This window comes from Hypanus sabinus, chromosome 5, assembly GCF_030144855.1.
Source record: "Hypanus sabinus isolate sHypSab1 chromosome 5, sHypSab1.hap1, whole genome shotgun sequence".
Classification (NCBI taxonomy): Eukaryota; Metazoa; Chordata; class Chondrichthyes; order Myliobatiformes; family Dasyatidae; genus Hypanus; species Hypanus sabinus.
In genome coordinates, this window is record NC_082710.1 from 159,722,320 (window position 1) to 159,742,521 (window position 20,202).

Below are 20,202 nucleotides of genomic sequence, written 5' to 3' on the forward strand. Positions count from 1 at the left end.
GGCAGGGATCCAGATCCAGAGGGTTGGTCAGAAGGTGCATGGGGTTAAATGTGTACAAGGTTTGGGTGATCTTGAGGAGGTCATCAAAATTCAGGGTGCAATTTGCCCGATGGAAGTTCAAGGAGCTGGGTTAGGTACAGTAGACAGTGTTTTAAGCAAAGAGAGGAGGAATGGGCTAAGAATTCTATACTTGAATGCGCGTAGTGTCAGAAATAAGACAGATGAGCTTGAAGCTCAGATGAAACTATGATATTGTTGGGATAACGGAGACATGGCTGCAAGGGGATCAGGCCTGGGAATTGAGTGTACCAGGGTATACGTGCTATCGTAGAGACAGAAATATGGGAAGAGGGGGTGGGGTGGCCCTGTTGGTGAGGAATGAGATTCAGTCCTTAGCAAGAGGTGACTTGGGAACAGGGGAAGTAGAGTCTGTGTGGATTGAGCTGAGGAACAGTAAGGGTAAAAAGACCCTAATGGGTGTTGTGTACAGGCCCCCAAACAGTAGCGTGGATATTGGGTACAAGTTGATTAGGGAGTTAACATTGGCATGTGCTAAAGGTAACGCAGTCATTATGGGAGATTTCAACATGCAGGTGGACTGCGAGAATCAGGTAGGTGCTGGACCCCAGGATAGGGAGTTTGTGGAGTGTCTAAGGCGGGGGTCGGCAACCCGCGGCTCCGGAGCCACATGTGGCTCTTTTACCTCTGTGCTGCGGCTCCCTGTTGCTTTGGGAAATAATTGGTCTTTTGCAGCATCCGCGCCCATGGGGGCCAGGTTGAGGGAGGCTTAAAAGCAAGGCTGTTTAGTTTGAATAAAGTTATTCGACTGCAGTTTACTGACTGCGTGAGCACACCGCTACAACGTGTTTTTATCGCTATTAATATACGTCACCACTGCCAATACCTGACACCCGTCAGTGCGCGATTTCTTTAATTTTTCGATCCAAGGTAGGCCAACTATGGAGAATTCTAAAAAAAGAAAAGTGACTGAAGAAAACAGAATGTTTAATGATACGTGGACAGATTCATTTGCTTTCACTGCTGACGAGACTGGTTTACCGGTATGCTTAATGTGCAATGAGAAACTACCAAACAACAAATAGTCAAAAATCGCAAGACTTTTCCAGAATAAGCACGCAGCCTTTGCTCAAAAATATCCGGATGGAGATGAGAGAAAAAAAAGCCATTTCGGAACTGATGCAGAAGGTTGATCTGAGCAAAAATCATTTCAAGCAGTGGATGAAGTCCGGAAAACCAACGACATACGCTAGTTATATTGCCGCTCAGGAAATAGTCAGGCACGGGAAGCAGTTTACAGATGGTGAATATATAAAAGAATCTTTCATTGAGATTTCAGAACATCTATTCACGGACTTTAAAAACAAGAGTGAAATTGTGCAGAAAATCAGGGATATGCCCCTCTCTGCAAAGACTGTCAAAGACAGAACCATAAAAACGGCAGAAGACATCACAAGACAGCAAATTAAAGACATCAATTCAGCTGTGGCCTACTCGATTGCCTGTGACGAGTCTCAAGACAAAGGTGATATTGAACAAATAGCGCTGTTCTGCCAGTATGTAAACTCTGCCGGGCCACAGGAAGAACTGATTGAGTTGATACCTCTAAAAGACCAAACACGGGGGGAGGACATCTGTGAGGCTGTCTTGAATTGTTTAAGAGCCAAAGGAATAAAGACTACCCACCTGGTGTCAGTAGCTACTGATGGGGCACCAAATATGACGGGAACGCACAAGGGAATTGTGGCTTTACTGCAGAAGTCGCTGGACAGAAAGCTGCTGATTTTTCACTGCATCTTGCACCAAGAGGCACTGTGCGCTCAATCATTTCCTCCGGAATGCACAGAAGTAATGGATGTTGTCATTCAGATTGTCAATAAAATAATGGCAAATCACCGTCAATTCCGTTTGTTACTGGACGAGCTGGAAAGCGCATATTCCGATCTCCTGCTGCACAACAAAGTCCGGTGGCTGTCCAGAGGGGAGGTGCTGAAACGCTTTGTCGCGTGTCTGGAAGAAGTGAAAACTTTCCTGGGCAGCAAAGGGCTGGAAAAGCTACACTTCATGGTAGACATGACAGCGCACCTGAACACGCTGAACACAGCTCTTCAGGGGAAAGGACGTACAGCCCTACAAATGTTGGAGGAGTTTTGGCATTCGAGCGCAAGTTGACAGTGCTTGCCAGAGATTGACAGAAAGGCACTTTGTCTCACTTCCCCAATTTGAGAGAGTTCAAACAAGGTCACGACATGATAAGTTCGGAGTATTTACATTCTGCAATCATCGCAATGCAAACATCGTTTGGGAAACGCTTCTGTGAGTTCAGAGAGGAAAAAAACACATTATCCTTCCCGGTCACTCCCCCAAGCATCGATTCATCTCTACTGAATACGACTGCATTGGCAGGTGTGAGTAAACCTGATCTTGAGATGGAACTGGCCGAAATAGCCGACAAAGACATATAGGTGTCCAAGTTTAGACGCTTGACAGCAGACCTTGAAGATGTTGCCCGTCAGAAGGCCGTTCTTGCTCAGAATCACAAATGGAGTGATATTGAAAACCTCCCTAAACCGGACAAACTTGTGTTCGAAACATGGAATGCTATCCCTGACATTTATGTAAACATTAAAAAGTATGCGCTTGGAGTCCTGTCGATCTTTGGATCCACATATGTATGTGAGCAGGTGTTCTCCAACATGAACTTTATTAAAAACAAACATCGTGCACGCCTCACAGATGACAGCTTGCGATCCTGTGCAAAGATGAAGGTGACGTCATACAGCCCTGATGTGCAGATGCTGTGCGCTGAGGTCCAGGAGCAGAAATCCCATTAACCAAGTATGATACATATTTTAATTGCCTATTATTTTAGGATTATTCATATTTTTTCATTGTTCAGTGAAATAGTCCTTTTATTTTTCAGGTTGACAGCTGGCTGACGTTATTTTTGGTTTGCTGCTGGCGGAAAATTTAAGTTCAGCGTTTTTCATAAATACAAGAAGAACTCAAATAGACATTGAGTATTTTACTTAAAAGTAACCTTCAACCCAACGTCTTTTTTTCGGAGTTCAAAATGTTTTTGTTGCATGCAGAAATATAATTTCGGTTTCTCTGCAGGGGTTCATCAATTTCATAAATGCAACACATTATAGTTTGTTTATGCATAGCATAAAGGCAAAAAAAAACATTGTATGCAGTGTTATTTCATTTTAAATGTCAAACGGGTTTTGCGGCTCCCAGTGTTTTCTTTTCTGTGGGAAACGGGTCCAAGTGGCTCTTTCAGTGGTAAAGGTTGCTGACCCCTGGTCTAAGGGATGTATTTTTGGAACAGCTTGTGCTTGAGCCAACCAGGAACGAGGCTATTTTGGACTTGGTGATGTGTAATGAACAGGAATTGATAAGTGATCTTGAAGTAAAGGAGCCATTAGGAAGTAGTGATCATAACATGATAAGTTTTTATCTACAATTTGAGAGGGATAGGGGCAGATCAGAGGTGTCAGTGTTGCAATTAAATAAAGGAGATTACGGAGCCAAGAGGGATGAGCTGGCCAAAGTTAAATGGGTGGATGCCCTGGCAGGAAAGACAGTGGATCAGCAGCGGCAGATATTCTTGGGCATAATACAAAAGATGCAAAAGCAGTTCATTCCAATGAGAAGGAAGGATTCAAAGAGGGGGAAGGGGCCACAGTGGTTGACAAAGGAAATCAGAGATTATATAGCATTAAAGAAAAAGAAGTATGACAGGGCTAAGATGAGTGGAAATACAGATGATTGGGAAAGTTTTTAAGGAACAGCAGATCTTAACTAAAAAAGCAATACGGAGAGAAAAAAATCAGGTATGAGCTCAGTCTAGCCAGGAATATAAAAGGGGATAGCAAAAGCTTTTTTAGCTATGTGAAGAGAAAGAAGATAGTTAAGAACAATGTTGGCCCCGTGAAGAATGAATTGGGAGAAATTGTTATGGGAAACAGGGAAATGGCAACAGAATTTAATGCGTACTTTAGATCTGTCTTCACCAGGGAGGACACAAGCAATCTCCCAGATGTATGGATGGGCCAGGGTCATAAGATATCAGAGGAATTGAGACAGATTGACATTAGGAAAGAAACTGTGATGAGTAGACTGGTAGGACTGAAGGCTAATAAATTCCCGGGTCCAGATGGTCTGCATCCGAGGGTTCTAAAAGAGGTGGCTTGGGAAATTGCGGATGCATTGGTAATCATTTTCCAATGTTCCTTAGATTCAGGATCAGTTCCTGAAGATTGGAGAGTGGCTAATGTTGTCCCACTTTTCAAGAAGGGAGGGAAGGAGAAAATGGAGAACTATCGCCCTGTTAGCCTAACGTCAGTCGTGGGGAAGATGCTTGAGTCCATTATTAAGGACGAAATAGTGGCACATCTTGATGGCAGAAATAGGATTAGGCCGAGCCAGCATGGATTTACCAAGGGCAAATCATGCTTGACTAATCTGTTGGAGTTTTTTGAGAGTGTAGCAAGGATGTTAGATGAGGGTAAGCCAGTAGATGTTGTGTACCTAGATTTTCAGAAGGCATTCGATAATGTGCCACATAGGAGATTGGTGAGTAAAATCAGAGCTCATGGCATTGGGGGCAGGGTTTCAACATGGATAGAAAACTGGTTGGCAGATAGAAAGCAAAGGGTAGCAGTGAATGGGTGTTTCTCAGACTGGCTGGAGGTGACTAGTGGGGTACCACAGGGCTCTGTATTGGGACCACAGCTCTTTACGATTTATGTCAATGATTTAGATGAGGGCATTGAAAACTATATCAGCAAGTTTGCTGACGATGACATGCGAAAAGGACGTTAGGAGAATACAGGGAGACTTGGATAGGCTGAGTGAGTGGGCAGATACTTGGCAGATGTCATTCAATGTGAATAAATGTGAAGGTATCCACTTTGGAAGCTGGAACAAGAGGGCAGAGTATTGTCTGAACGGTGTCGAGTTAGGTAAGGGAGAAATGCAAAGAGACCTAGGAGTCCTAGTTCACCAGTCAATGAAGGTGAATGAGCAAGTGCAACAGGCAGTGAAGAGAGCAAATGGAATGTTGGCCTTTGTTACAAGGGGAATTGAATACAAGAGCAAGGATGTTCTTTTGCATTTGTACAGGGCCCTGGTGAGACCACACCTGGAATATTGTGTACAGTTTTGGTCTCCAGGTTTAAGGAAGGACATTCTGGCAATTGAGGAAGTGCAGCGTAGATTCACTAGGTTGATTCCTGGGATGGCAGGGCTGTCTTACGCAGAGAGATTGGAGAGATTGGGCTTATACATGCTGGAATTGAGAGGGGATCTGATTGAAACGTTTAAGATAATTAAAGGATTTGATAGGACTGAGGCAGGAAATATGTTCCAGAAGTTGGGAGAGTCCAGTACCAGAGGGGATGGATTGAGAATAAGAGGTCAGTTATTTAAAACAGAGTTGAGGAAGAGTTTCTTCTCCCAGAGAGTTGTGGAGGTGTGGAATGCACTGCCTCGGAAGATGGTGGAGGCCAATTCTCTGGATGCTTTCAAGATGGAGCTGGATAGATATCTGATGGATAGGGGAATCAAGGGATATGGGAACAAGGCAGGGACTGGGTATTGATAGTGAATGATCAGCCATGATCTCAGAATGGCGGTGCAGACTCGAGGGGCCGAATGGTCTACTTCTGCACCTATTGTCTATTGTCTAAAAAAAATGAGAAATGAGTTGGAAGGAGGTTTTTACAAGTACCCATTCACACAAACAAACTCACACCTACATCCAAGTGCACACACACACACACACACACACTGAATTCCGTTGGTCTTCTCTCAGCTTCCTCTTATTCTGGAGTATGTCATAACTTTAGAAACTGTTAAGATTTATGCTTGTGGCTTCCGCTTCAAACAGCAGTTTAACGATTTCATTGGAATTGAAGGGGAAGGAAATGAGACTTCTGTTTTTGTTCTCTTTTGGGATTAACTGTAAAACTGCTGAGTTTTTGCTTGTCCAATCACTGAACTAATAATCCTGCTGTCCCCAGGTACAAACAAAAGAGGGGCTACTCATCCCCTTGAGACTGTTTTGTTAACATCAGAGGCCCATTTCCATCAGTCCTGCATCATCCCATTTTATTGTCCCCTGAGTTTCAGTACTCACATAAATAATGTGGGCAAATTGAGTGGCTACTTATCCTAGCAATCTGAACGACTGGCATCCTGTTGCACTCACCTCAATAGTAAGTAAATATTTTGAGAGGCTGGTCAAGGACTACATCTGCAGCATGCTGCCACCCACACTGGACCCCTACAATTCACCTAATGACATAGCTGATCAACAGATGAGGCAATAGCCAAAGCTCTACACACCATCCTTACTCACTGGGGAAGAAAGATGCTTATGGGAGAATGCTTTTCTTGCTCTATAGTTCAGCATTCAACATCATAATTCCTCCAGTTTCAAGAAGAAGCTCAGAGACCTCGGCCTTCACCCTGCTATGTACAGCTAGATCCTGGACTTCCTGTCAAGATTGTCGGCAGATGGTAAGAGTGGGCTCCCTCACCTCTGCCCCTCTGACCCTCAACACAGGTGCCCCTCAAGGCTATGTCCTAAGCCCCCTTCTTTACTGTCTGTGTACCCTTGACAATGTTGCCACCCACAGTTCCAATCTGCTAATTAAATTTGCTGATGATACTACATTGATTGTCCTAATCTCAAGGAATAACAAGGCAGCCAACAGAGAAGTAGTCAACACATACAAACAAGCTGGAGGAACTCAGCAGTTTGGGTAGAATCTATGGAAACGAGCAGTCAATGTTTCGGGCCGAGACCCTTCATCAGGACTGAAGAAGAGGGCAGGAAGGTGGGGGGAGGGTGGGAAGGAGAAGGCTGGTGGGTGCCAGGTGAAAAATGAATCAGAGGAAAGATGAAGGGGTGGGGGAAGGGAAGCAGGGAGGGGATAGGCAGGAAAGGTGGAGAAGGAATGTAAGGGGAAAGTTCTATGGGTAGTAGAAGAAGACAGAATCATGAGAGAGGTGATAGGCAGCTGGAAGAGGAGGCAGCATGAAAGTGGGATGGGGGAAGGGAGAAGGAGGGAGTTACCAGAAGTTGGAAAATTCAATGTTCATACCAAGGGGCTGGAGACTACCCAGACAGTATATGAGGTGTTGCTCCTCCAACCTGAGTTTAGCCTCATCATGGCAGTAGAGGAGGCCATGTATGGACATATCCAAATGGGAATGTGAAGCAGAGTTGAAGTGGGTGGCAAGCGGGAGATCCTGTCTGTTATGGCAGATTGAGTGGAGGTGATCGACAAAGCGGACCCCCAATCTGCTTCGGGTCTCGCCGATGTAGAGGAGGCCACACCAGGAGCACCGGATGTGATAGATGGCCTCAACAGACTCACAAGTGAAGTGTTGCCTCACCTGGAAGGACTGTTTGGGGCCCTGAATGGTGGTAAAAGAGGAGCTGTAGGGACAGGTGTAGCACTTACGCTTGCAGGGATAAGTGCCAGGTGGGAGATCTGTGGGGAGGGACATGTGGACCAGGCAGTCGTGGAGGGAATGATCCCTGTGAAAAGCAGAGAGGGAAAGATGTCCTTAGTGGTGGGGTCCTGTTGAAGATGGCGGAAGTTGAGGAAGATAATATGCTGGATCCGGAGGCTGGTGGGGTGATAGGTGAGGACAAGGGGGACACGGTCCCTGTTGTGATGATGGGAGGATGGGGTGAGGGCTAAAGTGTTGGAAATGGAGGAGATGTGGGTGAGGGCATCATTGATGACGGCAGGAGGGAAACCACGATTCTTAAAGAAAGAGGACATTTGGGATGTCCTGGAATGGAAAGCCTCATCCTTGGAGCAGATGCGGAGGAGACGGAGGACCTGGGAATAGGGAATAGAATTTTTGCATTTGGCAGGGTGGGAAGAAGTATAATCAAGGTAATTATGGGAGTCAGTGGGTTTATAGAAGATGTCAGTGGACAGTCTATCTCCAGAGATAGAGACCGAGAGATTGAGAAAGGGGAGAGAAGTGTCCGATATGGACCAAGTGAATTGAGGGCTGGGTGAAAGTTAGAGGCAAAGTCAATGAAATTGACGAGCTCAGCATGGGAGCAGGAAGCAGCACCACTGTAGTCATCAATGTAGCGAAGGAAAAGTTGGGAAGCAGTACCAGTATAGATTTGGAGCATAGACTGTTCCACATAACCCACGAAGAGGCAGGCATAGCTAGGCCCCATGCCAGTGCCCGTAGCTACACTCTTGATCTGGAGAAAGTGGGAAGAGCCAAAAGAGAAGTTATTAAATGTGAGTACCAGTTCTGCCAACCGGAGGAGTGTAGTGGTGTTGGGGAACTGGTGAGGTCTATTGTCAAGAAAGTAGCAGAGGGCTTTGAGGCCTTCTGGATGGGGAATTGAAATGTATAAGGATTGGACATCCATTGTGAAAATGAAGCAGTCGGGACCGGGGAACTGGAAGTTATTGAAGAGGTGGAGGGCGTGGGATGTATCCCAGATGTAGGTAGGGAGGGACTGAACTATGGGTGACAAAATGGAGTCGAGGTAGGCAGATACAAGTTCAGTGGGGCAGGAGCAGGCCAAAACTATAGGCCTACGAGGACAGTCAGGCTTACGGATCTTGGGGAGGAGGTAAATGCGAGCAGTGCGGGATGTGGGAATTATGAGTTTTTTTTGGCTGAGGATGGAAGGTCTCCGGAGTTGATAAGGGCATTGATGCACTGATGGTACGGGAGACAATGGTTTGATGTTTTTTGGTTGGGTCCTGTTCCAGGGGTAAGTAAGAGGAGGCATCAGAGAGCTGCTGTTTGGCCTCAGTGAGGTAGAGGTCTGTCCACCAGACTACTACGGTACCACCTTTGTCTGCGGGTGTGATGGTGAGGTTAGGATTAGTGCAGAAAGAGTGGAGGACAGTGCGTTCAGAGGGACTGTGGTTGGAACAGGAGAGAGGAGTGGTGAAGTTGAGATGGTTGATGTCTCGGCGACAGTTGGAGATGAAAAGATCGAGTGCAGGTAGAAGGCCCAGTGGGGGTGTCCAGGAGGAAGAGGAGGGTTGAAGACAGCAGAAGGGGGTCATCAATAGGGGGAGGGGAATCCTTGTTAAAGTAGTAGGCTCGGAGACGTAAGCGACGGAAGAAGAGTTCAACATCATGCCGGGCACGGAACTCACTGAGGTGTGGACGGAGGGGGACAAAAGTGAGGCCCTTTCTGAGCACAGAACGCTCTGCCTCAGAGAGGAGATGGTGAAGACATGGCAAGGGTTGGGGCTAGGGTCAGAGGAGGGTAAAGAGTGGGAGGTTTCAGGAGGGAGAGGGGGGTTGGGATGTTCAGGGGGAGTGGGCTGAGGATCATAGGAATGGAGGGGACATGAGGTGTGGAAGGAGGGTTGGGAGTCGCGGGGAGGATAGGGGGTAGTAGAGACTAGCAAGCTGGATGTTGGGTGCTGGGGGGTGGGTGAGTGGGAAGTGTACTGGCCAATGCTGGACTTTGAGTTTAATACTATTCTGGTGTCCACCTTACACTTAATCTTCCACAGTTCCTATTTCTATTAATTACCGTCTTTATTGAGCTCCTGTGAAAAGTCATCTCTCTGCCAAAAGATTTTTTTCTGTGGAAAGTTACCTGATCATGGTCTGCTTCGCTTAGTTAACTGTAAATGCATTGCTCAGTGTGTATATATAAATATGATGTGTATATATAAACATGAGTGAACTATTTTTGCATCATTAGTATAATGATAATATAATATACTCATTAGTATAATTAGTATAATGTTTTGAAATGATATACGTGGACGGCATTGAGTCCTTTTCTGTATCTCTACATATGACAAGAAACAACTAATTAACAAATACTTGAAGGCCAAGAAATGATTTGGGACATTCCACCAGTTACGTCTTCCAGCCTGAAGAATCCAGTTTATTCCAATTTTCTCCTTTGTCTTCAGCTCTTGCTCGCTCTCTTCCCTGATGTGCACCATAAATCTTGCACATTACCATGTGCCTTCCAATTCAGTCCATCTTGTCCTGGGATCCTTTGTTTAAAGTGGGATAAATTTCTGCTGAGTGCAATGAAATTGCTGTTTAAATTCCTTTCATGTCTTGGAGATGCTGCAGCTCCCAGGGAGAAGTGCTTTGCACAGTGTAAGCTTGATGGGGAACTCCTGGACCTTGTCACCAGTGCAGAAGGAATGGCACCAACCAGGATAACGTGAACTGGAGTGGAATTGGGAGGTGGTTGTCTTCCAGTGGACCTGCTGCCATTGTCCTAGTGAGTGGGGGCGGGGTCTTCAACCTGTGGGCATGAGAATGCCAACATGAACAAGCACACATATTAAAACATGAGACCCTCCTAGCAGGGAGGCAATGTTATCTGCGCTGGTCACCTGTACTCGTATATTGAACAAGGTGTCATAAGAAGTGGAGAGGAACAAACTGGAGGGAGACAGACATCAGAGAATTGGCAGTAAATCTCTCTGACCTGATGAATGAGCCATCAGGGCAAGGCCCATCACCTGCCCCACTAAGTGGCGTTAAAGATACCATTGGGCAGGAGAACAATATAGAAACACAGAAAACCTACAGCACAATACAGGCCATTCAGTCCAAAAAGCTCTGCTGAACATGCCCCTACCTTAGAACTACCTAGACTTTACCCATAGCCCTCTATTTTCTAAGCTCTATTTAGCCATCCAGGAGTCCCTTAAAAGACCCCATCGTTTCCGCCTCCACCGCCACCACAGGCAGCCCAATCCACACACTCACCACACTCTGCGTAAAGAACTTAACCCTGACATCTCCTCTGCACCTACTTCCAAGCACCTTAAAACTATGCCCTCTCGTGTTAGCTATTTCAGCCCTGGGGAAAAGCCTCTGACTATCCACATGACCAATGCCTCTCTTGTACATCTCTATCAGGTCACCTGTCATCCTCCGTCACTCCAAGGAAAAAAGGCCAAATTCACTCAACCTATTCTCATAAGGCATGCTCCCCAATAAAGGCAAAATCCTTGTAAATTCCCTCTGCACCCTTTCTATGGTTTCCACATTCTTCCTGTAGTGAGGCAACCAGAAACGAGCACAGTACTCCAAGTGGGGTCTGAGCAGGGTCCTATATAGCTGCAACATTACCTCTCAGCTTTGAAACTCAATCCCACAATTGATAAAGTCCATAGTCAACCTGTGTTACAGCTTTGAGTGTCCTATGGACTCGGTCTCCAAGATCCCTCTGATCCTCCACTCTGTCAAGAGTCTTGCCATTAATACTATATTCTGCCATCATATTTGACCTACCAAAATGAACCACTTCACACTAATCTGGGTTGAACTCCATCTGCCACTTCTCAGCTCAGTTTTGCAACCTATCAATGTCCCGTTGTAACTATTGACAGCCCTCCATACTATCCACAACTCCCCCAACCTTTGTGTCATCAGCACATTTACTAACCCAGCCCTCCGCTTACTCATCCAGGTCATTTATAAAAATCAGAAAGAGTAGGGGTCCCAGAACAGATCCCTGAGGCACACCACTGGTCACCGAACTCCATGCAGGATATGACCCGTCTACAACCACTCTTCGCCTTCTGTGGGCAAGCTAGTTCTGAATCCACAAAGCAATGTCCCCTTGGATCCCATGCCTCCTTACTTTCTCAATAAGTCTTGCATGGGGTACCTTATCCTTGCTAAAATCCATATACACTACATCTACAGCTCTACCCTCATCAATGTGTTTAGTCACATCCTCAAAAATCAGGCTCATAAGGGATCACTTGCCTTTGACAAAGCCATGCTGACTGTTCCTAATCATATTATACTTCTCCAAATATTCACAGATCCTGCCTCCCAGGATCTTTTCTATCAAATTACCAACCACTGAAATAAGACTCATTGGCCTATAATTTCTGGGCTAACCCTACTCCCTTTCTTGAATAAGAGAACAACATCTGCAACACTGCAATTTTGTGGAACCTCTTCTGTCCTCATTGATGATGCAAAGATCATTGCCTGAGGCTCAGCAATCTCCTCCCTCGCTTCCCAAAATAGCCTGGAGTACATCATGTCTGATTCCAGTGACTTATCCAACTTGATGCTTTCCAAAACTCCAGCACATCCTAAATATCTACATTCTCAAGCTTTTCAGTCCACTGCTAGTCATCCCTACAATTGCCAAGATCCTTTTCTGTAGGGAATAATGAAGCAAAGTATTCATTAAGTACCTCTGCTATCTCCTCCGGTTCCATACACACTTTTCCACTGTCGCACTTGATTGGTCCTATTCTCTCACATCTTATCCTCTTGTTCTTCACATACTCGTAGAATGCATTGTGGTTTTCCTTAATCATGCCTGCCAAGGCCTTCAGATGGCCCCTGTTGGCTCTCCTAATTTCATTCTTATGCTCCTTCCTGCTAGCCTTATAATCTTCTAGATTCCTATCATTACCTAGTTTTTTGAGCCTTTCATAATTTTTTCTTTCCTTCTTGACTAGATTTTCAACAGCCTTTGTACACCATGGTTCCTGTACCCTATCATCCTTTCCCTGTCTCATAGGAACCTATCTATAAAAAATGCCACACAAATATCCCCTGAGCATTTGCCACATTTCTGCTTTGCATTTCCCTGAGAACAGCTGCTCCCAATATTTACTTCCAAGTTCCTGCCTAATTGCTTCATATTTCCCCTTACTCCACTTAAGCATTTTCCTAACTCATCTGCTCCTAACCCTCTCCAAAGCTATGGTTAAAGAGATAGAACTGTAATCACATTCTACAAAATTGCTCTCTGACTGAGACCTGACATCTGACCAGGTTCATTTCCCAATATCAGATCAAGTCCAGCCTCTCCTCTTGGAGACTTATCTACACACTGTGACAAAAAACCTTCCTGAACACACCTAACAAACTCCACCCCATCTAAACCTCTCATCTAGGGAAGTACTCACTCAACGCTCCCTGACCTGATGAATGAGCCATTTGGGCAAGGCCCATCACCTGCCCACTAAGTGGTGTTAAAGATACCATTGGGCAGGAGAACAACACGGAAGGTCTTCTTGTCTAATATTTATCTGCTACTAATGTCCAAACCGGATTGTCCAAATGCCAACTTGGAGATCGCACTGTGCATAAATTAACCATATATCTCACACTCACGTTGGATAAGGATGGAGGTTTACCAGAACACAAATACTCACCATACACTAATCGCACATTGAACACAAGCACCGATGTACAGACCAGGAGAACAGCTGGAAACAACCCATATCGAGCTCTGTAGTGGGCTTCACGATCTACAACAGAAGATTTGGTCTTCAATTAGCTTCCGTAAATTTTATTTTACTTAATTATGCTTTCAACAGTAGACAATCTGAGTGATCAGAAGCCTGAGAAGACATAATTCACTCAGGCTTGCTGATCGAGTGCAAAAGGATGTAACTCACAGCAGTTTTGGAGCTTTGAGCCGTAGCCAATCAGCATTCTGGACCGATTAGCAACAAGTTAAAATAATGCAGTCATCATTGGAGTTGACAGAGTTAAGAGTGGAGATTATGAGGCTTTATCTTTTTGAGGCTTCAGTGAGGAGAGGCTTCAGTCAGAGAAGGTTTAAAAAGCTGTAGGGAGAGTTATTTTATTACCGCTTCTTTCAATGTAACAGTAGAAATGTCAGCCAAGATATTTGAATGCACCTTTTGTGGGATGAGGAGGCAGGGGGACCTGTATCCCTGACAACTATACCTGCGAGAAGTGCACCCAGTGGCAGCTTCTAACAATCCGCATTAAGGAGTTGGAGCTGGAACTGGATGAACTCTGGATCATTCAGGAGGCTGAGAAGCTGACAGATAGGACAAATAGAGAGGTAGTTACACCCAAGATGCAGGCACTGGAAACAGGGTGACAGTCAGGAAGGGGAAAGGGGTTAAACAGCCAGTGTGGAGTACCCCTGTGGTCGTATCACTTTGGAAACAAGAGAGAAAATCTGCAGCTGTTGGAAATCAAAGCAGTACACACAAAATGCTGGAGTAAACAATCGACGTTTTGGGCATCACTTTACATTGTTTGGAGGGAGGAAGTATGATGTAGCCACAAAACATCACAAAAGTCAGGAGTCCGGCACCGAGTTTTACTCTGTGACTCAGAAAGGAAGGGGGGAAAGAAGCAAGCTGTGGTGACAGTGGATTTGTTAGTTAGGGGAACAAAAAGGAGGTTTTGTGGACGAACCAGATTCCTGGTTGGTATGTTGCCTCCTGGGAGCCAGGATCCCGGAATGATTGGATTGAGTCCTCTATAGGATGGTAAGCAGCCAGAGGTTATGGCCCTTGTCGGTACTAATGACTGAGGTAGAAAGAGTGACAAGATTCTGCAAAGGGCATTCATGGAATTACATGCTAAACGTCCAAGGCTGAGATCTCAGGATTGCTACCTAGGCAAGCAGGAACAAGTGAGGTGCCTATTGAGTATAAAAACCCTAGAGGGCTAAAAGAAGACATTAAGTTGCCCTAGGAAACAAGGTGAAGGGATTCTACCGATACGTTAAGAATGAAATGATTGCAAGAGACAAAATTGATCCTCTGGAAAATCAGAATAGTGATCCAAAAGAGATGGGGAAGATCTTCAGAGAATTCTGTGCATCTGTAGACTGACACAGTGTATAAAAGTGAAGCAAAGTGTCATCAACTTCATGGACCCTATACAGATTAGGGAGGAGGAGGTGTTTGCAGTCCTGAGGCAAATCAGTGTAGATAAATCCCCTTGCTCTGACAATGTGGTCCCTGGGACCCTATGGGAGGCAAGTGCAGAAACTGCCATGGACCCTAGCAGAGATATTGAAAGCATCTTCAGCCACAGGTAAGGTGTTGGAGGATTGGAAGATAGCTAATTTTGTTCCAATGTTTAAGACCAGTTCTAATGATAAATTATAGGCTAGTGATCCTGATATTGGGGAAAGTTATTGGAAGGTATTCTACGGGACTGGATTTATAAGTATTGGATAGACATGGACAGATTAAGGATAGTCAGCATGGCTTTGTGCGTAGTAGGTCATGTATAACCAATATTATAGAGTTTTTCAAGGAAGTTACCAGGAAAGTGGATGAAGGCAAGGCAGTAGATATTGTCTACATGGACTTTAGTGAGACATTTGACAAGTTCCCGCATAGGAGATTGATCAAGAAGGTTCAGTTGCTTGTCATTCAAATGAGGTAGTAAATTGGATTGGACGTTGGCTTTGTGGAAGAAGACACAGAGTGGTAGTAGATGGAGAATTGTGATTAGTGGTGTGCCACAGTGATCGCCGCTGGATCCAGTGTTGTCTATCATCTATATCAGGGGTCGGCAACCCGCGGTTCTTTCAACTCTGTGCTGTGGCTCCCTGTGGCTTTGGAAAATAAATGAGTATTTAATTAAAATGTATTTTATGTTAGTTTGTTAGTTTTTGAAATGTAATTCTAAATTTGAAGATTATGGTGATCTTTTACAATCTAAATAAAACGTTGTGGCGACCCATTTCCTGGCACATCCGAACCGGCTCACAATTTGCCAGCGTTCCGGCTAAGGGTGATAGCCTACGGGGGTTTGTGAGTACGTGTCTTTTGGAGCATCCGCGCCCACGGGGGGCAGGTTGAGAGAGGCTTAAAAGCAAGGCTGTGTAGTTCGAATAGTTATCTTTGACTGCAGTTTAACCACTCCATGTCGTTATTTTAGCGCTGTGTGTAGCATACCGCTACAGTGTTTTTATCGCTATTAATATACGTCACCACTGCCAATGCCTGACACCCGCCAGTGCGCGATTTCTTTTAATTTTTCGATCCAAGGTAGGCTAACGATGTAGTAACCTTCAACCCAACGTCTTTTTTTTTCGGAGTTCAAAATGTTTTTGTTGCATGCAGAAATGTAATTTCGTTTGCTCTGCAGGAGTTCATCGATTTCATGAATGCAACACATTATAGATTGTTTATACATAGCATAAAGGCAAAAAAAATGTTGTATGCAGTGTTATTTCATTTTAAATGTCAAACGGGTTTTGTGGCTCCCAGTGTTTTCTTTTCTGTTGGAAACGGGTCCATATGGCTCTTTCAGTGGTAAGGGTTGCCGAACCCTGATCTATATCAATGATCTGGACGATAATGTGATGAATTGGATCAGTAAATTTGTGGATGAAACCATGCTTGGGAGTGTGGTGGACAGCACAGAGGGCAACCTTGGTTTAGGAGGGATCTGGATCAGCTGAAAAAATATGCTGAAAAATGGTAGATTCAATGGCTGACAAGGATAAGGTGCTGCAATTCAGTGGGACCAACTAGGGAAGGTCTTACACAGTGAACGGTCGGGCACTGAGTAGAACAAAGGGATCTGGGAATACAGGTTCATAATTCATTGAAAGTGGTGACACAGGTAGTTCAGGTTGTTAAAATGTTTTGGCACATGGCCTTCATATATCAAAGTATTGAGTACAGGAGTTGGAATGTTAGGTTGAAGTTTTATAAGACTTTGGTGAGGCCTAATTTGGAGTATTGTGCGCAGTTTTGGTCACCTACCTACAGGAAAGATATAACTAAGGTTGAAAGAGTACAGAGAAAATTTATAAGTATGTTCCCGGGTTTGGAGGGATTGTGTTAGAAGGAAAGATTGAATAGCTTAGAACGTACTCATTAGAACTTGGAAGACTGAACGCAGATTTGATAGAGGTATACAAAATTATGAGGTGTATAGAAAGGGTAAATGCAAATAAGCTTTTTCATCTACAGCTGTGTGGGACTACACATGGGTCATGGGTCAGGAGCAAAAAGGTGAAAAGTTTCACGAGAACATGAGGGGAAACTTCTTCACGCAGAGGGTCATGAGAATGTGAATGAGCTGCCAACACAAGTGGTGCATGCGAGCTCAATTTCAACATACATGGAGGGTTATGGTCCCAGATCAGGTCGATGGGAGTTTTAGTATGGAATAGATGGGCTGAAGGGCCTGTTTCTGTGCTGTACTTTTCCATGACTCCGTGACTCTTATTATAGTGCTGAGAAGACTTCTGTTGCACCACGTTGAAAGAGAGCAGGACATCCTCCTGTTTTCCATCACAGGAGCTCCTACTGCATGGAAGGACATACAGCCTATGTATCTTCACTTCAGAAAGGTAGAAAAAGACACACTCCCTAATCGCTGACTTTCAACTGCCAGTGCTTCAGGCTGCAGCACACATGGCTGCTTCAGAAATAGTGTACACCTGACTGCTGTAAGTTGAGATGTCGAGGATACCTGAAGTAATGAGAAGCACAGAATTGTGAAGTTGGACAAACTTGAGTCTGAGGGGAGACTTGTTAGATGTTTATAAAATATTGAGAGGCACTGTAATGGTAGGTGGTCGAGTCAATTTCATAGGGTGGAGGTGCGTCAAAGTCTGGAGGATATAGCTTTAAGGTGAGGGGGGGAATGGATCCCCAGCAGGGTACCTTGTTTACGCAGAGCATGTTGCCTGTGATGGTGTTGGAAGTAGACATCATAATGATGCGAAAGAGACATTTAGACAAGCACATAAACATGTGGAGAATGGAGAGATATCAACCATAAACAGCCAGACAGGCTCAGGTTAATTTGACATTGTGGTCGGCATAGTCACAAGCAGGCCAGAATTCTAGTGTATGTTCTCTGTCTTTGAGTTGAGCAGATTCCACCCCTCTGGTCTATGGCTACCCAGGACAGAGGGGTGTGACTCATTCAGGGGGTTGCTTGGCAGACTTGATCCGGGACCTGGTCAAGATGGCCATTCCTGGGTCCACATGGTGGGCAGTCAAGGGCTCTGCCCTCATCCAGAGTTTTGTCCATGCCCAGGTGTCCTTGGAGCAGGAGCATGCAGTGATTATGTGGGATTTCTGGGAACAGTGGCCTTTTGTAAATAATACCAATCATATTATAATTTCAAATCATGTTTAGTTTTGTAAATTCCTGATCATTTTGTGAGAGTGGTATGGCATATTGTGGAATTAGGTTTACTAATTCCTACACTAACCAATCTTCAGATTTGAATGTGGATTGCAGATTTATTTTAAAACACAGTTCAGAACAATGGTTTTCCTGGAGCTCCAGCTGGGGCCAATTACAAATAAAGAGACACTCCATTTTACCTCAGATGCTTGCATATAATACCATATGACTATAAGATATAGGAGTAGAATTATGCCATTTCACCCATTGAGTTATTGCTGATCCAATTTTCCTCTCTGCCTCAATCTCTTGACTTCTCCCCATATCCCTCAGTAATCAAGAATCTGTCAACCTCTGCGTTAAATATATACACAGACTTGGCCTCCACCAGCTTCTTGCAGCAACGAATACCACAGATTCACCACTCTCTGGCTAAAGAAATTACTAATCTCCATTCGAAAGGACGCCCCTGAATTCTGAGGCTGTGTCCTTGGTCTTAGACTCTTCCAACATCGGAAACATCCCTTCTGCATCCACTCCATCAAGACATTCACCGTCCAATAGGCTTCAATGAGATCACCCCTCATTCTTCTGAATTCTAGTGATGGCTGGAGCCATCAAACGCTCTTCATATGACAAGCCATTCAGTCCTGGATCATTTTCCAGAAACTCCTTTTAAACCTCTCTGGTTTCAGCATATCCCTTTTAAGGGGCCCAGAGCTGCTCCCAATACTCCAACTGAGTCCTCACCAGCGCTTTATACATTCTCAACATTACACCTTGCTTTTAACATTCCAGTCCTCCAGAAATGAATGCTAACATCTCATTTGCCTTCCTCACAACAGACTCAACCTGCAAGTTCATCTATAGGATGCTGCACAACAGCTCCCAAGTCATTTCTGCTTCAGTGCTTTGTGTTTTCTTTCCATTTAGAAAACAGTCAATACTTCCATTGCTGCTACCACTGTGTTCCATCTGCCATTCCTTTGCCCGTTCTCCTAATCCGTCTGTCCTTCTGCAGCCTCTCTACTTCCTCTACTTCTTATGTTCCCCTGAACCTATCTTCATATTCTCTGCAACCTTTGACATAAAGCCATCAATTAGATCATCTAAATTATTAACATATAACCTGAATAGAATTGGTTCCAACACAGCCCCCTGTGGAACACCACTATTCACTGGCAGCCATCAGAAAATGCCCCTTAGGGAGTCACATGATGCAAGGACAGATATGGCTGCTTAGAACAGTGCTCCAATTATCCCTTAAAAATTCACTTTCACAGACTATTTTATCACTGTTGCAGCTCTAAAGTGTTACTGTCTGTGTAAGATGTCAAAACAACGTAAAACAAAGGCTTCCGGAGATATTAAGAGGCATTTGAGGTCGCAGTGCTCCAACCAGACGGCCTCTGATCAAAATGGCAGAGGACCATTGTCTGAGGGAGACCAACAAGAGGCGAGTCATGACTTGGCTGACATATATGCGGCTTTGAAAAAAATCTCGGTTGACTTGGTACACCTTGAAGACATACGGCAATCTATATCGTTAGTGGAGTCAAGCCGTCATCGCTGATAACCAGGCTTGCAGATGTCAAAAAGTGGGAATGAGAAGCCAACCCATTGGCTACCAAAGCTAACAGATAAACTGGAGGACATGGAGAACCGTAACTAGCGCAACAATCTCCGATTCATTGATATTCCAGAGGGAAAAGAGGGACAGGATGTCATCGCATTTATGGATAAACTAGTCTCGTAGATTGTTGGCGATCGGGAGGAAAAGCTTGAAATAGAACACGCACACAGAGCGCTGGGCCCTAGACCCAGTAACAGAGATAGGCCTCTACCTATCCTTGCAAGTTTCCTCAGGTCAAAGGATCAAGATTTTGTGCTGCGAGCAGCGAGAGTCAAGGGCAAATTTTCCTGGGACAACAATCATGTTATGATCTTCCCGGACTTCTCCAGACCCACATAAGTAAAATGAGGAAAGTTTAGATAATGTAAGAAGATGCTTTGGGGGCAGACTGTGAGCTTTGCACTGCTTTACCCAGCCAAGATAAGAATAGAAACTAAGGACAGTTTCAAGTTTTTTGAGTGCCCACGTAAAGCAAGAAAATTTATTGAGGAGATGGGAGAGTTTAACTACGCTAGTTAAATTGAGTAAGATGTGAGTTGAGTTGTGTTTGTTTTTTTTAAATCTTGCCAGATTGTATTGTGCTGAAGCTACCTTAATCTCACTAGGGCTGACATACTGTTAAGTGTGCTATGTTGACTGTAAAATCGCAC

At 44.7% G+C, this 20,202-nt stretch overlaps 1 protein-coding gene across 7 annotated transcripts in view; it reads right to left on the minus strand.

The window, feature by feature from the left end:
- Positions 1 to 1,317: 1,317 nt before the first annotated feature.
- Positions 1,318 to 20,202, minus strand: part of LOC132394501 (CD48 antigen-like) — a 52,802-nt gene continuing 33,917 nt past the window's right edge. For all 7 annotated transcript variants that reach the window (XM_059970741.1, XM_059970744.1, XM_059970742.1 and 4 more), the window contains 2 exons: positions 13,200 to 13,295; positions 1,318 to 10,306 (listed from right to left, as the gene is read on the minus strand). In XM_059970741.1, the coding sequence (XP_059826724.1) occupies positions 10,302 to 10,306; positions 13,200 to 13,295 (101 nt within the window). In that variant the 3' untranslated portion in view covers positions 1,318 to 10,301. The remainder of the gene's footprint in view (positions 10,307 to 13,199; positions 13,296 to 20,202) is intronic.